The 18,404-nt window shown below is 43.0% G+C and overlaps 1 protein-coding gene and 1 pseudogene across 2 annotated transcripts; both read left to right on the top strand.

Annotated features, from left to right (window-relative positions):
- The first annotated feature begins 2,169 nt into the window (after positions 1-2,169).
- On the top strand, positions 2,170-7,759 carry LOC115194120 (tetratricopeptide repeat protein 25-like; annotated as a pseudogene).
- Positions 7,760-8,669: 910 nt separating this feature from the next.
- Positions 8,670-14,521, top strand: LOC115197748 (2',3'-cyclic-nucleotide 3'-phosphodiesterase). Of its 2 annotated transcripts, none has more exons than XM_029759551.1 (4): positions 8,670-8,842; positions 10,274-11,796; positions 11,914-12,041; positions 12,993-14,521. In XM_029759551.1, the coding sequence occupies exons 2-4, from the start codon at positions 10,308-10,310 to the stop codon at positions 13,455-13,457; spliced, it is 2,082 nt and encodes a 693-aa protein (XP_029615411.1). In that variant the 5' UTR covers positions 8,670-8,842; positions 10,274-10,307; the 3' UTR covers positions 13,458-14,521. The 2 variants fall into 2 exon arrangements, with proteins under 2 accessions (XP_029615411.1, XP_029615419.1); XM_029759559.1 differs by having other exon boundaries at positions 8,670-8,852; positions 10,275-11,796.
- The last annotated feature ends 3,883 nt before the right edge of the window (positions 14,522-18,404 follow it).

Here is an 18,404-nt window from a genome sequence, read left to right as displayed (position 1 = left end):
CTGCTTTGTTCTGTGCAATCTGCAACCTCCTAACTTCACTTGATGATGCATTTCCCCAGACCACAGAACAGTAGTTCACCTGACTCTCAATTGATGCTTGTGTTATTTGCTGAATAATTTTTCCTGGTAAATATTTAGCTATCCTTCTGATTATGCATGCTGTTTTAATATTTTTTTTTACATAGATTAGTTATTTGAGACGACCATGATAAGCAGTTGTCTAGCTGCACTCCCAATAGTTTGGTTTCTGCCACTTCTTCAATTAGTACTCCTCCCATACATAATTGTATCCCATGCTGTTTTGGCCTTTTCCTAGTGGAACAGACCAACATAACTTTGGTTTTCTTGGTGTTTAAAACAAGTTTGTTTTGGCAAACCCACTCCCTGATATTCTCCAAATCTCCACCGGGTCTGCGTCACACCAAACGGCAGGCGTCAAAGGCACCGGGAATCTTCAATTTCAGTTGGTTCTCAACACTTAACACCAGCCCAGTTATCACTCTTTTCAACAGCGCTCAGCTCCGGAGAGCAAAGCAAATCAAAGTTCTTGTCCCAAGACGCATGGTGTGGAGCGCCCTCTCCCTCGGGGCAGAAGAAAATAAATAACAGGTTCAACAGTCCCCAACCTCTTCTCCACCCATCCTGACACCACATATGGATGAGCCAGAAGGCAAGGATCCATTCTCTCCAGAACCATCCTTGTCATCATCGGGAAGAGGCCCGAACTCAGCAGGTTAAATTTTGGATCTACCGGAGAACATTTTTGCCTTTTTGTATTTGACGACCATCTTCCTCACCACATCGCTTCCCTTTAAGCTCAGCTCCTTTACTTCTTCCCCGCTGTCCATTTCAACATCTCCACGCTCTTTCTGCTACTACAGCGGATGAAGGAGCAAACTGTTCAAATGGTTCTTGTATCTTGAATTTTCCGCCATGTGGCGTCGACTCAAAAAACTCTACCGGCCGCCATTACACTTCTTCTTCGATATGATATGATGACGGTCCACAAACAAACGTTTAAAGTGCACCTAATGTGCTGGAATGTAAGATCAATCATGATCTGTCCAATTCTGTACTACCATGAACATAAAATTCGAAACCAAAATAAATCCCTAACTTCTACCACACCCTCCCCCCTCGCCCAAAAACCTCTCCCCAACCCCATTAAACTTGATCTATATCCTGCTGAAACACTCCACCCTTAGGATTGTTCAGCATGTCAACAACCATTTCAACAGTAACATCTGTTACCCCCAATATCTCTTTTGCCGTCTCCACAATAACCTTCAGCCTGGCATTTCTGCTTTCCACAACCCGAGTTGTACTGTTAACCTTACCAACAAAAGCTATGAAGTCAACTTTATTCATTATCAAAGTTTCCTTCAAGGTTTCTGAACAGGCCTCGAAACCATGCCAGGACCATCAGATTAACCGTTTTTAATGAAGCCAGCAATGCAAATAATTCATCTCAGTGATTGACAGTATACAGGTATTATTGCATATATACTAGCCAATCACAGTGAAATTAAATCTAGTCATGATCAGTTTCATATATTTCATAGTATATTGTCTTGATAGCGGCATTGACGTTGTTGGTTGGCTAGCAAGCAACACTTGACCTTCATTTACACACTGTTCACATTTGGGAAAACTGGTCCACCCACTTGGTAGCTAGCAGTGGGGGCTGGTGGGAGGAGATATAGGAGGACGGGCTCTGTGTAATGGCTGGATTGGAAAAATTGGAACGGAGTCAAATGTGGTTTCCGTATGTTTAATGTGTTTGATACCGTTTCATTTAATCCATTCCAGCCATTACAATGAGCCCATCCTCCTATAGCTCCTCCCACCAGCCTCCACTGGTAGCTAGCTATCGCTAGTTCAAATAAAGCAAAATGATGTACTGATATGAAAGTGCAATTGTAAACCAAATGGGTGCACATTTTTGTTTTTGCCCTAGCACTACACAGCTGATTCAAATAATCAAAGCTTGAGGATTAGTTGATTATTTAGTGCTAGGTTAAAAACCAAAACGTGCACCTTTTGGGTCCCGAGGGTCGAGTCTGGCTGAAATTTATGAAAGAGGTCCCTGGCGGAGGGTTCTCGGTTGAACGTGGACGATCATCGGACATTGGACATCATCTTTGCACTTTGAAACCCACGCCCACCATGATGTATCGCACCGCCCACTGGGAGAAACGGTGAAAAGAGTGGGCGCGTTTGAGTAGTAAGGCTAAAGCAACCGACTGGGGAGGTATATCTCAGACAGCCAAAAGTCGGACACTAATGTGGTTTTCCAACAGCAAGGCTCAGATCAACATGGCAGTGTTGCCATTGTTTAGAAAATGTTTTCATTATAATGTTGAAAAAAAAAACATGTCTCCAAACCCCAAATCACACACTCAGAAACTGAAATCATAACCTAATGATTGGTTGGCAATAGAGCCTCCCACAATGCAAGCGATGGCTGCAGGATGAAGTTATGAAGATGAACTGCAGAAACTTGCAGTTGACTGCAGTCAAAACGTCATGACCTTTGATCACATGATTTTTTTAATGTTCATGCTGTTGACATGTGGGCGCAAGTCGGACAATTATTATCCCCATAATGCAACACACTTTGAAAGGACGACAAAAGTGATCCGCTCGAACAATGCAGTGTGTGCATGCTCGGTTGCTCGTTTATTGACTGAGTGGCATGACAAAAGATGCATTACCTCCCCCTGCTGTGGAGTTTGTGTAATGAGTGATCTGATTGAATCGCGTGTGTCCAGGAACCGACTGGTAGCAAAGATGATATCTGTGCGGTAGCTCTAATGATAGCTAAATAGCCACTTATAGCTAGCTATTTAGCTATGACCATTTAATATATTTACAGAGTGTTTTGCTTGTTGTTGAACGCATTCTCTGTGTATATGCATTCAGACAATTTCTTCTGTTACACAGCTATCAATCGAAAACGTATTCACTGGTTGCCAAGTCGTTTGGGCTGTCTTCTCAGTCAGTGGCTTTTTTGCTACTCAAGTCTACACTACATGTATGTCAAGTTTGTATTTGTAGCTAATGACAGTTTATACATTTCTTTCAGGCATTGATTTTTCAGCCAGATTACAAAAATTGTCTTGTTGCCAGATCCAAATGTTATGTAATGATGGGAGATTCTGTTAATGCTTTGAGGGACGCAGAGGCCTCTCTCAAGGAGGACAAAGAATTCTTCAAGGTGCAGTTTAAACATTGGGCATCATTATTCAGCCCTGTTCTATTTTCAGCCTTTGGCTTTATTGTGTAGCAGTCATTGTATTGTCTCTCAGCCAGTGTTGGCCATTATTTATTATCTGTTTTGTTTGGAACGGAACAGCTGTATCCCCCTGTTGGCCAGCTACTGTACTGAAATTCAAAGCTTTTTTTATTTTTAGTGACCACTAGGGCACACTGTTGTTTCTGATTAGTCATAACTTCCCAAGCAAAATCCATTGATTTATTTGTATTCCTCATTTCCCAGGGTTTGTATCAGAAAGCTGAAGCTTTATACACCATGGTAGACTTTGAGTGTGCCCTGGTGTTTTACCACAGGGGGCAAAAACTGTGGCCACAGCTGCAGGAATTTAGACTGGGAATCCAGAAGGCCCAAGAGGCTATCGACAACTCTGTGGGCAGTAAGTACTGGGTCAAAATATTTTTGTAAAAGACCAACAGATTGAGTACCTCATTGTTCTCATAATGCAGTTTTTGTAAGTTCTCCATATGGTTTTCTAAATCTCTTATCTTTCCACCACCTCAGGCCCCTCATCTGTGAAACTGGAAAACAAGGGGTACTTGTCCTTCTTCCACAAGGCTGATGAGGTGAGTCAATGGTAAAGCCTTGCGACGATAAGCTGCATCTTTTTCATAATTCCTCCCACCTCTGCATGCATGTCATCCTCATGAGTTCTGCGTGTGGGATTGATTGGCAGGTGAAGAAGGGACGGCCGAAGGGGCTGATTCACCCCCTGAGAAGGGAGATGAGGCAGCAGAACAAGAAGATGCCTAAGAGTGAGATGACAGCCAAGCAGCTTCTGGGAGAGCTCTACAGTGATAAGGAGCCCTAGAGAAGCTACTGAAAGATGAACGTAGGGTAGCCAGAAATCTTTTACTTAGCATGTTCCTGTATTTTCACTCTTGTCTTAGTTTCAGTACACAATCAATACACTGTAACACTTGGGAAGATGCTCTTTTATCACGTACCCTATCTGGAGAATTGGCCTCTACGTGTCCTTTAATTTCCTTTACTCATTCATTATTATCAGCATGAATTACAGAGCCCAGTCTGTGGTAAAGGGCAAATATTCCATTAAAGTCAAAATCATAAATGGCCTCCAGACTTGGTGAAAGGTAGAATGCGGGGAGGGGAGAGACTGCAGGACCTCATCCTCAACTGCATCACCTATCTGGACACACGCCCTGAGTTCTGGCTCCAGCAGAAGTCCATCTATGCGCGGGAGAGAGACCGCAAGCTCATGCAGCAGAAGTGGAACAAGACCCGGCAGAACCCTCCCTCTGATCCCACCCGTTTTGTACTCAAGAGCCTGGAAGAGATTGATGCAGGTAAGACAGAACAGACCCAAGGATGAATATGGTAGTTTGATGCTTATCAATACATCCTGGTCAATGGTAAACTCTTTTTTCTTTTCTTCTCCCCTCTAAGCTTTGACTGCAGGCAATGCAGAGAGCAGCCCAAAGAAAGCTCTGGAGGTCCTGAGGTGGTTCCCAATAAGAAAGAGGTGCTGGGGAACCTTCACAGCTGCATTGGAAATGCCCTGATTGACCTGGGGGAAATGGCTTCCAGTTGAAGCTCGCATCCGCTACAAGACCATGGTGCTTGCCTACGGAGCTGTGAGGGGAACGGCACCTCCATACCTTCAGGCTCTGATCAGGCCCTACACCCAAACAAGGGCACTGCGTTCATCCACCTCTGGCCTGCTCGCCTCCCTACCTCTGAGGAAGCACAGTTCCCGCTCAGCCCAGTCAAAACTGTTCGCTGCTCTGGCACCCCAATGGTGGAACAAGCTCCCTCACGACGCCAGGACAGCGGAGTCAATCACCACCTTCCGGAGACACCTGAAACCCCACCTCTTTAAGGAATACCTGGGATAGGATAAAGTAATCCTTCTAACCCCCCCCCCCTTTAAAAGATTTCGATGCACTATTGTAAAGTGGTTGTTCCACTGGATATCATAAGGTGAATGCACCAATTTGTAAGTCGCTCTGGATAAGAGCGTCTGCTAAATGACTTAAATGTAAATTATCAGAAGGACTTGGACCTGGCCAGATAATGGTGAGTGCTGTGGAGTAGACACTTCATTTCAGTCTGAAAGGTACACTCAACTACGCATTTATTTGGATAGTGAGGCTAAAACGTTTAATTTGGCTCTGTACGCCAGGATTTTGGAGATCAAACACTAACTTCCTCTCTTATTGGTAATGTTGAGAGGTTAGCATGTATTGGGGGCATGATCTTTGTACATCTTTCTCAATCATCATTATTCACGATTCATTCATGATTATCCTTAATCATGGTAGCATTCACATTAATGTAGAAGTGTTCAGAAACATTCTGTTCTTATTTACAATCAAAGTGACTCCAAAATGACATAATACATTATTTACCATTCATTTCTATTGGGCACAACATATTCCAAAACGTAACCAAAACAAACAGCAAATGCATCCAACAAGCTTGTAGAGTCACACGCTTGATGTAGTCATTGCGTACTAGGAATATCGGACCAAATACTACACTTTTGACACAATTTAATACACTAAGGGAATTTGTCCAAATACTTGACACCTTCAAATGAGTGCATTCATATCTAAAAGGTAAAACAGATATGTATGAAAATAACCTCAAATAAAAGGTGACATTCTGTACTGTCGCCTCATAAAACATTTGACCTCGAGTCCAAAATTAAGAGTTTTTAGCTTCACTATCCAAATAAATACGTAGGGGAGTGTATATGATTTCTAACGTCCCACATTTCAAATCAAATGCTTTTCACACACTGCATCTTATTGTTTTAACAGTGTTCTTTCGCTTTCTTTGTTGTCCAACAGCAAACTCCCAGATGCAAAGTCTAGGGCACTTGATAACGTTGGCCGAGTGTACGCCAGAATAGGAAAGTTCCCACAGGCTATTGAAGTGGAAACTCAAAGTATATGGCATCACATCTGTGTTTTTATATGTTTGGATTGTGTGATGAAGCAAATAGTTTTGTTTAATACAAAGGACTCCTAATGTATGGATTCACTGTCATTCTATTCACCGTGTTTGTGTATTTGCTTCTCCATTCTCAGCTGGGAGGAAAAGATCCCCCCTGGCCTGTGGCGGTCTGGAGAGGACCTGGCTGTTCCATGAGACAGGCTGCTGCTACCTGGAGCTGAAGCGTCACACCGAGGCCCGGGCCTACGGCGTTCGCTCACTCGCTGTAGCCGATGAAATCGCTGATGAGAAGTGGCAACTGAACGCCTGTGTGTTGGTGGCACAATCGGAGAGTAAGTGCAGGAAGAAGTGTGGAGAAACCCCTTTGTTTGAGTCGTTGATAAGTTGTGATGTGCATAGCAATAGCAATGCCCCCCTGGCCTGTGTTTTAAGTTAATCTTTACAGACTGTTAAAGAAAATGCCATTATCTCATGTCTGAGCTTGATCTAATTAATATAATGTATTTTTTATGTACTGTGGTTCCATTGAGGGGCGGCAGGTAGCCTAGAGGTTAGAGTGTTGGGACAGTGTTGTTCGAATCGAATCCCCGAGCCGGCAAGGTGGAAAAATCTGCCGTTCTGCACTTGAGCAAGGCAGTAAACCCCCACAACTGCTCACCTGGCGCCGATTACGTGGATTAAGGCAGCCCCCCCCCCGCACCTCTCTGATTCAGAGGGGTTGGGTTAAATGCGGAAGACACATTTCGGTTGAATGCTTTCAGTTTTTCAACTGACTAGGTTTTCCCTTGACGTTTATGGGATTGATGTGGACAGCATATCAATGCTGATTCTTTTGAATTACAACCTGGGGACACAAGTGATGATATCATGGAAACTGTGATTAGTCTTGGTCTATTTGATCTTGGTCAAAGCATTGAACTGGTTCTAACAGTCCTTTCCTTCTGTGTCCCCTCCCAGTGAAGCTTGGCAACTTTAAATCCGGTGTTGCCCACTTTGAAAGAGCTTTGGACAGGGCTAAGGTTCTCCAGGATGACCTGCAAGGGATGACATCCAGAAGGTTACCTGAACATCCTTGTCAATTCATGTCACTTCTTTCCTATTGTCAAATCACAATGGCTTATTTAGGCTGTCTGTGAGGCAAGGCAACGTTTGAGTGCTCATCAGAAGATGACTGAAGAGGAGCCACAGACAATGTTCAAGGACAATGTATTAAAAACTATTTTAAACATGCTTCTCTGACCTCCACTTGAGTTTTTTGTATACTTTTCTTTTCTTTGTTGATTTATGTATTTGTGTATAGAAAAATTGCACACATACAAAATGTTCATACCCCTTACAGAATAATGAGGAAACGGCTTGACTCGGGTGGGAACAAAATTTAATTATGCTATGATGTATTACTTTGAATTCCTGTGCAGATGAATAATACATTTTCAATCATTACAGCTATGTAGTATAAGTTGATGTCTTCCTTTTCATTTGTGTTTCCTGTAGTATTGCAATAAATGCATGTTTCCACTGTAATGTTTTGTAGTGTCTCATTATTAAAGCTTTTTGTGAAGCCTTGCGTAGTGTTTTGGAGTCATCTTTGTTTGCAGTGTAACGTGCCACCGACTAATGATCCAGAAAGCAATTACTGTGTATTGAGTCGTTGGCACTTGACACACATGGTATTGTTAATCTAATTAAAACTATCTGAGAGACAGAGAGAATGACCCAGAAGCTTTATACAAGGAAATTATACGTTAGAAAGATGTTTAAGACGTGTTTGGATTGCCTTATGAAACTCATGAAATCTTGCTGATCTGGCACATTTTTCAGCAGAACCTGTTAGCAGGTGTTGGGTAACTTGGGTTTAATTGCCTGTGCCTATGTACATGTAAGCAGGTCATTGGAGGCGAAAACAACAGACAAGTACTGACTGGCACAATGCACCCAGTCAAAAATCATCTACATTCCTTTAGAACTGTGTACACGTTTCCCTGTGGTGCTTTTCTATCTGATTACAAGGCTAGTTCCCTTTACTTCTGCACTCTGATATCATTGTTTCAGATTGGCATGCTGACAACGCTGTGATTCACCAAGCAGCTGATTCCCTTTATATGGGTATTAAGAAATCCTGCCATGTTATCAGATCAGACATTGATTAGACACATCTGATCTCATAAAGTCCACAGACTGTTGAGCAAATTTCCTTTACAGAACATGCATTTCTGGAAACATTTTTATACAGAGCTTTATTTTTCAAGGAGTTTGTGTTGTGGATGAGGACCTGAAATCATAAACTGCCAAAATATACAATTACTCATTGTTGTCACTTACGCCATGAAATTATCAGACTTTCTGGCATTATTGCCATGGCTTACGGAATTTAAAATCAACAAAACTCATATGTAATTTTCTTCTCAGCCAGGGGCCAGGTCTACGTTGTCATTGCTGGGACGTTCGCGTTGATAAGAGCGGGGGCGCGCAAACGATAGGAAGCACCCCACCCTCAAGAGCACTAAGCCTTGCGCGTACTCAAGTGCCCGTAGTTTCCGTTTTCTTTCCTAGTGTCGGGGGCAGATTTCTGCGCGGAGCGCCGACTGTCCTCTGCTTTCCAGCTTTGAAAACGCCTAAATTGCAGAGTCAGCGGCATACTCCTGACACAACAGGCACGGTAAGAAACCTCCGTCGGTAATCTCGTCCCATTCATATCAATATGATAGTTAGCCTAAATAGTCCGATTCGAAGCTGCTGTCATATAGTACGATCTTGGAACTTGACAGAAGTTATCAAAATCTCGCTTTTTTCCCCCCCCCCAGACAAATCGAATTTCTTTAGCTTTGAAATAGGCTGTCGCTGTTGTTCAAACGTGGCATCTGAGTTTGGACATGACATTGCCACGCTGATTTGTTTTGTCTGTAGAGTGGTGATTGCATTGCAGCCACTCCCCGTTTCATCATTTCATTGTTACACGGTAGTAGCCGAGTTTACACCGTCGCACTAAAAACATTTCTCATCGGGCTATCTTTTACTGAACATTCACTCACCATAAATATTGGCCTTTTGATGTGCTGTTTCGAATGTCGTCTGTTTCTTGGTAAACTTGTCTAGCCTGTAACGATGACCATGCTGTTTTTTTATTTTGTCTAATTTCACGAACATATGCTATTGCGCTACTTACTGACCGTCTGTTACTCCAAAAATATATAATTTCTACATACTTTCCTTGGCGATTTAAAAAAATAAAAAATATTCAAGTGCGTCTTTCAAGCGGATATACGAGCCCTTGTCCACACAAAAGGCTGGTATAATCAGTCGCAGGTGTTAATTTCTCACCCCGGCCTAGTCGTCAGAGGCTGAGCACACGCCGTTACTTTTCGTTAGGCTATTCAAAACTGCCGATGTCTGAATTTCGCTCACTTATCGACCTAATTCGGTACCAAATTGCTGATGCATATTTTTTTTCATTGGTTTTATGGATGTATGTTAATGCATTCTAATTGACGCTTGTTTCCCAATTACGTTTTTCCCACCTACATGGATAATGCAGACTGGCAGTAGTTCAAGCCGATTATGTGGATGTTTTGAGAATTCAGAGCCCAGGAAAGCATGCATTTCACATACCACTCCAAAGATGTCAGCTGTGCTTAAACCATTTTGTAATCAGGTCGATAGAGCCAAGCCAACCACCCAATGCCTTATTCACTTTGATGTATTACTCCGAATAATCTGATGTCCAGGCCTGCAGGGGTGACACTGAGAGAAACCGCTGCAGTACCGCAATTATATAAGGAGAGTCTGCTGCTCCCTATAACTCTCTTATTAGAAATACCAAAAGAGATCATTTGACTCCCTCCCTCAGAAAGTGATAGTGTGGTATCCCAAATCTTTGCACAAGGGAAGATTTGTCATATTTATACTTTTTTTTAATTATTATTATTTATTTTTTTTACAGCTTGGAAGTTTAAAGGAATTCCAGCACCATTTCATTGTTTATGCTGTACAGTTTCAAATAGAACGTTCCTGTTTTCCAAGTTTTGAATTTGTATGAGTTTCATTTGTATCATTATTATAGCAAGTCTTTTGTCTACACCAGAGTTTATCATTAGGTCCATTGAGGAACCCAGATATGGATGCTGAGCAGACCCAGGTGTTGGACACCGCATCAGAGACTGGAGCAGGAGACTGCCCCCAGTCACAACTCGCCTCTCCAATAGATCCTGCAGAATCACCAGTGAATGGGCAAGAAATGGAGCGTTTGCCGGATATGGTGACAGAATCAGGAATGTCAGAAGAAATGCAAGAGACGGAGCCTAAAGCAGAAAAATCACCAAAGAAAATGTCTGAATCTCCTGAGAAGGTTCCAGAGACATCTACGGAAGTTGTGACTAAAGCAGAGAAGTACCCAGAAAAACAACCAGAACTAGAGAGCTCAACAGAGGTCTCTGAGTCAGCTACAGCATTGTACTTAGAACCAGAAAAGATCCAGACCACAGAGCCTGAAAAGCAGCCAATGCCAGAGAAAACACCAGAGCCTCTGCCTTTAGATGAGCATCGAGCAGAGAATAACATTGAAACTGCGCCAGAGAAAATTGCTGAACCCGTCCCAGAGGCTGTTAAACTGTCTGAGCAGGCAGCGCCCGAGCCTGTCACACAGCCAGAATCCGAGGATGTGAAACTGCTCGAACCAGAAGAGAAAGAGCCTGAGGAATCTGAGAAGCAGGCAGAATCTGGGATTGTGTTGGCAGTGGTGCCAGCGATGCCAGCGGAGTCTAAAACTGTAAAAGAAGTGGAGGCAGACAAACAGACCGAAGCTGAAATTGAACCAGAGCCAAAGAAACCAGTAGAGGCTGAGACTGTGAAGAAAGTGGAAGCAGAGAAACCAGTAGCAGCTGAGACTGTGATGGAAGAGAAACTGGTAGAAGCTGAAATTGTAAAAGAAGTCGAGTCAGAGAAACGGGCAGCAGGTGAGGCAGATGCAGTGGAGCAGCAGAAGGCCGACGTCGTCGAGCAGATTCCTGCTCCTGGCACCCTGTCTTTCGCCTTCCTGGAGCATGAGCAGACCAAAGCCACCCTTCGCACCTCTCGCACTCTAATCATCCTCAGAGGCCTCCCCGGCAGTGGCAAGAGCCTCTTGGCACGTGCTATTGCAGATAGCTACCAGGGTCTCTGCACTGTCTGTTGTGCTGATGACCATGGTGTGAAACCGGAAAGTCCAGAAGGATCGGCAGATGGGTACAAGGCTTTTGACGATGCTGTGGTAGCCTGCTGCAGTGTAGGAACATCTGCTCAAGTGATAGTGGTGGATGACACCAACCATACCCATGATCGGCTGGCCCGTCTGGGGGAGGTGGCAGAGCAGCACCGGCTGGTGGCCATGTTTCTGGAGCCCCGCACTGAGTGGAGCAGAGACTTGCCACAGCTGGCCAAGAGAACTCAGCGGGGGCTAGAGGAAGCCCAGATCCAGGCCATGAAAGTTCCTCTTGAGGAGACGTCCCTGCCCCTTTTCTTTGGCTGGTTCCTTCTCCCTGGCATCCAGGACAAGGTCAGGTGCACGTCCATGGATTTCCTGAAGACGCTGGACACGCTTGAGGCCTTCAAGAAGCACTTGCCTGACTGTGAGTACAGCACATCGGTCTTGTGATACACACACTTCTATTGTTTATATCTGAATCAGATTTTAGTCTCTTGAGCTTGACTGAGACAACTGTGCTTGCTTTGTTTGTTTTTTTCAGTCACTGTTGATGCTGAGAAAGAGGTGGACCTGGAGCAGTATTTCCAAACCAATGGCGCTCTTCATTGCACTACCAAATTCTGTGACTATGGCAAGGCTGAGGGAGCCAAGGAATATGCAGACAAACCAGTAAGTCTGAAAGTATATTGAACAAAAATATAAACGCAACATGCAACAATTTCAATGATTTTACTGAGTTACAGTTCATATAAGGAAATCACTCAATTGAAATATGTTAATTTAAGCCCTAATCTATGGATTTCACATGACTGGGCAGGGGTGCAGCGGTGGGCCCACCCACTTGGGAGGGAGCCAGGCCCAGCCAATCAGAATGTTTTCCCCCATAAAATGGCTTTGTTACAGAAAAATACTTCTCAGTTTCATCAGCTGTCCAGGTGGCTGGTCTCATACAATCTCGCAGGTGAAGAAGCCGGATGTGAAGTTATTGGGCTGCCATAGTTACATGTGGTCAGCGGTTGTGAGGCCAGTTGGACGTACTGCAAGATTCTCTAAAATGATGTTGGAGGTGGCTTATGCTAGAGAAATTAACATTAAATTCTCTGGCAACAGCTCTGGTGGACATTACTGCAGTCAACATGCCAATTGCACGCTCCCTCAAAACATCTGTGGCATTGTTGTGACACAACTGCAAATTATAGTGGCCTTTTGTCTCCAGTGCAAGGTGCACCTGTGTAATGATCATGCTGTTTAATCAGCTTCTTGATATGCCCCACCTGTCTTGTGGATGGATTATCTTGGCAAAGGAGACATGCTCACTAAAAGGGATGTAAACAAATGTGTGCACAAAATGCATATGGATAATTTCTGGTTCTTTTATTTCAATTCATGAAACATGGGACAAACTTTGTATGTTGCATTTATATTTTTGTTCATGTATATTGGTGATGGGAATTATTTGTCAAATGCAACCTCATCCTATTAACCCATTATTTACTACACAGCTCATATTGGCCTTGTTTTATGAATTTAAAATCTGATGACCAGTGCATTGTTTAAATAATGTATTTTCACATTTCAGGGGACCATTTTGAAATAACCCCTCTTCATTTCCCACTCTAGGCCGTTAAAGAGTTGTATGGCTCTGCGTTCGAGCTGTCCCTCAGTGCCCTCTTCGTCACACCTCGCACTGTTGGTGCCCGGGTTTCACTCTCTGAGGATCAGTTGACCCTGTGGCCTGCCGACGCTGAGAAGGAGGCGGTGTCTGTAGTCCCGGCCGCCGCCACCCTGCCCGCTGGCAGCCGTGCCCACGTCACCCTGGGCTGTGCGGAGGGCGTTGAGCCACAGCAGACGGGCTTCGACCTGCTGGAGATCCTAGCGCTGCAGCAAGAGGGTCAGGAGGGGGAGCTGGTGGAGGAGATGGAGCTCGGCTCCCTGGCCTACTACGGCAAGGGGAGGTGGCTGCTTAGTCTGAGGGAGCCCGTCTCCGCCCAGGCCTGCTTCTCCAGCCTCTACGGGCCCAAGAAGGCCGATACGACCAAGAAAGACGGGGACAAGAAGAAGAAGCAAAAGTGCACCATACTGTAAAGGAGAGGGGGAAGGTGGTAATGGCTGGCTCGGGATGAGTGGCGTACTAGTGTTCTGATATGTCTGTGGGGAAGTTTGTGTGTTTGTGCTACTTTTGGGGTTTGGGAGGCGTCTTGGATATCCCACCCCAAATTCACAAGCTGTGTGCCTTTTCTCTATTGCTTTGCTGCACAACCCAAGATGCCTTTATACCACAGTTTAGGTCAAGCTTAGCATCTTGTTCAGTGTCTTGTCATGCGTTTTAGTGCCATAGTTGCAATTGGATAGGATTTCTGCAGACAAGGCCTGATTTTCATGGCTCAGCTGCAGTTTTGAGATGTAGTACTGCTTCTCCTAGTACCTAGTGCCGCTTCTCCCAGTTTGTGACCACTATTTTCCCTACTCCAATTCATGTCTAACACTATAAAACCCCTTCTGCATATGTCAGTGTTAAGCATTTAGATGTTTTCATGTTTTGTGTGAGTGGCTCAAATAGTGTTCATTGCATGCCAGGTTTTTCAGTTTAGCAGATGTAGTTCTAGTCGTGAGTTAGCTTTTTCGCAAAAGAAGTTACACATCTATTTCAGTCATTTCCTGTGGTTTAGCCCTACCATGTTTGTGCATTTGTATATGTGTGTGTTTGGTACGAAGGAAAGAGCTGGGTAATTTCATAAGTAGCTCATGGACCAAAAAGGGTGTCTGTGTATGCTTGATTTCATGTGCTGAACTGTGAATGTCATAGAGGCCATTCCTAATTAACTCTTTTTGCACGATGCTGCAGAAATCAAAGGGAGAATGCTGATGAATGTGCAGGTTGTTTCATTAGCTGGCACTTACTTGGTACTTATCAAATGCTGTGAAACCAAGGCCACAATTCTGTAGTATAGGAGACTGCAGCCTGGGATCATCCCTCTTTCTGTCAACCACAGTCAGTTTTTGCATGTGAACTTGTATGTATCCACTGTCTGTTCATGACTGATGTGTAGGTTTCTTAGGGCAAAGCCATGCTTGTTTAGTTCTTCCAATGAGTCACTATTTTTGCACATGTTTTGTACACTTAATAAAAGAATTTGCTTTGCGCCAAATATTGTCTAATGCAATGTGTATTGTTACACCCTGTTCAAGACTGTTCCCTTGTCTGTGATTTTTAGCATGTAAATCTTGGTGGGGCAAGTGGGATCCATGCAGCAAAGCCACAACACTAAACAATACAGTATTTGCACTATACCACTGCTACACCTGGCTGTCAGCGGAGCCTTGTCTGGCAGCGAAACAGTTCAGTTACTGCCTTTAAAAAAAACAAATAAAAAAAAACAGCTGTAATGAGTGACTTAGTAAATAAACAAATGTGGTTTCTACTGATAATTGATGTACAAACTATGGGACGACAAGAAGATTAGAGGCAAGCCGTAATTTCGATAAAGACATGAGCAAGCTAGGACGGACGTCAACTATTTGTTCAGCACTTTTGAAATGTACAGTGACAGAATTCAGAACATGGGCCGTTCTTACAGTGCTCTCCCTGTACACCAAGTCAGAACCGTAGCATAAATAAAGACGGCATATAAGCAGACAATGAAAGCTCTTACAATATTTGATTACATTTCTCAACAGGTTATAGGCTACGTGCACCAAGTCAGAACAGGAGGGGAAAATAGACAATTGTTAGGGTGAGGCACAAGGGCTACTAACATCTTACTACACAACATACACTTAGTATTACTTTCTTAGCTACAGTATACATATCTCCCTGGCACATTACAGTTATGCAGCAGCATACAAGACATTTTTGGACTCACCTTGTTGTGCTTTGCTCACTTGAACAGGAAGGTGGTCCTTCGTGGGCAAATTTTGTCATCAAAGTCTGGCATTCTCTGGATTTATGGTGCTTTCAAGACAACTGGGAACTCGGGGGAAGAAAAAAAAGTTGAATCATGATGACGTCAGTGGTCTTCAGGTCTTAGCTCTAGAAAGAGGCCCGAGTTCCCGATTTTCCCAGTCGTAGCTCGTTTTTCCAGAGTTCCCAGTTGTCTTGAACTCACTAAAGTATGATTTTGCAGTTTTGAGCATGGCATAAATCATGCTTCATTGATAGCATGGCCAATGTTGAATGTTTATAATTTTGAACTAGGAAAAGAGACCCTTAATCTTAGACTTGGGACCACACAACTACAGCAACTCCACTGAATAGCAGGCGAATGATTGCTTTGCAATGCTTGCAGTTAGCCACTGATTCCTTGCAAACAACTCATTGTTGAATTTGCGATTTCCAACTTGTGTAATGTTTATGTCCAATGGCCGATGAGCACTGATACGTTGTATCTATAATTTCTCTTCATTATTTCTCTTCATTATGACAAGTATTAAAAAGGATTTGCCAGTAGATTGTCGACTCATTTCTTGATGACTGCTAGCTAAGATTTTGAAAGTATGATGTTGAATGATGATCAGTCCAATCAAAGCTACTGTAGATATAACATGATTTGACATAATTTTATCTGTGGCCAATGAGCTTGCGCCTTCTTGGATGGGCACTTCTAATGTAACTCTATGGCAGCACCCAAGTGGCTAGAATTTTAGAGCTCTACCCTTAGACATGGTGGTGACATAGTGTCCACATGAGTGACAGAACACTGAGCCAATCACGGCGCAATGCTCTGTATTTTCTGCTGGCTTGTCCCACCACCACAGAAAGCACTGAGCTAGGCTGAAACACCTGCATTTTGGAGCTGCCTTACTCAATAAAACAAAAAAGAGACCATGTTTGTATGCAGCTTTATTAACTCAATGATATCTAGATTTTTTTTACATTGTTTGCACACTGATATGTGACATGTATTAATGCCAAAATAACATGCAAAACAGACAAGCCCCCCCAAAATTGATATATTTTTTGGTGCTAGGTGCTAAAAATGTGGGGCAGCCCTGAATGACGGGTCGCCACTGCTGCACACCCAATAGGAAGCTATTGACTATTGACACTGTACAGTGAGACTCAGCCATTTTGTTTGTAGATGGAGAAGTTGACCAGCAGATGGCACTCAGCCTCCGGATACTATTAGTACAATGTATGAAGAGAACATGATCTGAAGTATATTTCTCATCAGGCCAGTCAATGTTTGAATCTCCCAAAACTGAAGTGGCATACTGGTTGCGTCCACTTTTGAGGAAGTGTATCCAAGGCCAAAGGCTCTCGAACACCCCACTACAACACACACAATCCTACCTTCGTTACAGTTTATTCTGGAGAGGCTCTGAGTTGAATGACCCAATTGTCAGACTGTCTAGTGGTGCGCCATCACCTCCCATTGCACCCTATTGCGCCACAACTGTGCAAGTTTTGATATCAATCATTTACACACCGGTGTGTATGAGAGAAATAATTGCAACTCTTACCAGGGTCTGTATTGCCAGCTGCACTAGACTGATGATTACACACACTGACTGCACAGGGCAATTGGCTCATATGACTAATATGATGCAAACGAGTCTTGCTCCTTCCAAATGAAATTGCTTCACCTTGAAATGGTCTGATTTTATTACACATTTGAATGTATCACCCTGGTACTGTTCGTCATACTATAATGAACTATCTATCCTAGAAAAAATATTGCATTGGTTAGACAGCCATTCTGCTGGTGTTTACAAAAAAAATTGTTAGCGTTATTTTATTTGGAATTTGTTTATTTGTGCACAAGACAATACAAAACAATGTGATGAGAGTTGAAAAGGCAAGCGATAAGTGAAGTGCAGGATAGGTAAAAAATTATTATGACCTGGGATCCTTTGGACTTCCCTACCCTAAACTCTAACATTAACCCCTTACCCTAACCATAACCATAACCCTTACCTAACCTTAACCATTTTCAAATTCAACTAAAATCGGTTTTATATATACACTAGATGATTATTTTGGCCGTTGTGTTGAAGCCACCTTGCCTCCATCTTGACACTCCCCCACGTTGTAAAATATATTTTGGGAGCTATAAAATGCATTTATTAATGTCTACACTCGTTTTGCCACATTTATTCTATTAAAGACACCTTAATGCATACTTTTAAATTATATTATGTGAGCTAAACATAAAAATAAAAATATATATAAAAACATTTCCTTAAAAGTATATTTTTTTTAGATGACTAATGTTACTGTCCCCACTACAACTAAAAAAATATTTAAATACATGCTATTTTCTTCCTTTAAACACTTAATTGAAATAGAATTTAATGTATTCCTATGGAGGACTGCTCCTACAGGGGACTGCCAATATGGCCGACCGGCAGCTTCAAAGTCTCTCAATAGCCAAAGACGTAGCATCAGCAAACCATGGTTTGGTTTAAATGCATCATTGGTAGGGACCTCTCAAGGATCTCAGATTGCACGGAGCCCCCAAAAACCCTGAGGTGCAAAAGGCACCTCCCCCTTTCAAATATTACTCCAACAAAATAAACAAACAAAATGGTATCCCGATTAATCAAACTCAGAAACAAATAGTTTGGGATTCACACAAATAAAAAATACCAGGTGTAAAAAAAGCACAATACTGCAGTTTGTACAATTTACTTGAAGGCCACTGAATGAAAATGCCTTTGCTGAATCATTGGCTACATGTTTATGTATTTATCTATATATGGTCAAGGCCAAGAGCAACGGGAAAATATAAATAGCCTTAATGTAGATGGACTTCAGTTCACTGGTGCCAGAATGTATTCAGAATATAAACGTTTAGTCTAATTGAAAAATGGAGACAATATTACTGTCTTTTATACATGATCATGTTATTCCATTTTGATTGGCTACTAAACAGAACAGAACAATACCAGCCAATCAGCGTCCTACAGTTGAACAGCGGAGTCGTTTCTTTTCAACGGCAGGTGGGCGTGAGCGATATGAAGCAACAGCCACGGGGTGGTGTGACCCAATCAGAAAGCAGGGATATCAGCCAAGTCTAGCGTCAGATAGGAAGA

The sequence above is a fragment of the Salmo trutta genome, chromosome 1, assembly GCF_901001165.1.
Source record: "Salmo trutta chromosome 1, fSalTru1.1, whole genome shotgun sequence".
NCBI lineage: Eukaryota > Metazoa > Chordata > Actinopteri > Salmoniformes > Salmonidae > Salmo > Salmo trutta.
This window is presented reverse-complemented; position numbering and strand designations above follow the sequence as displayed.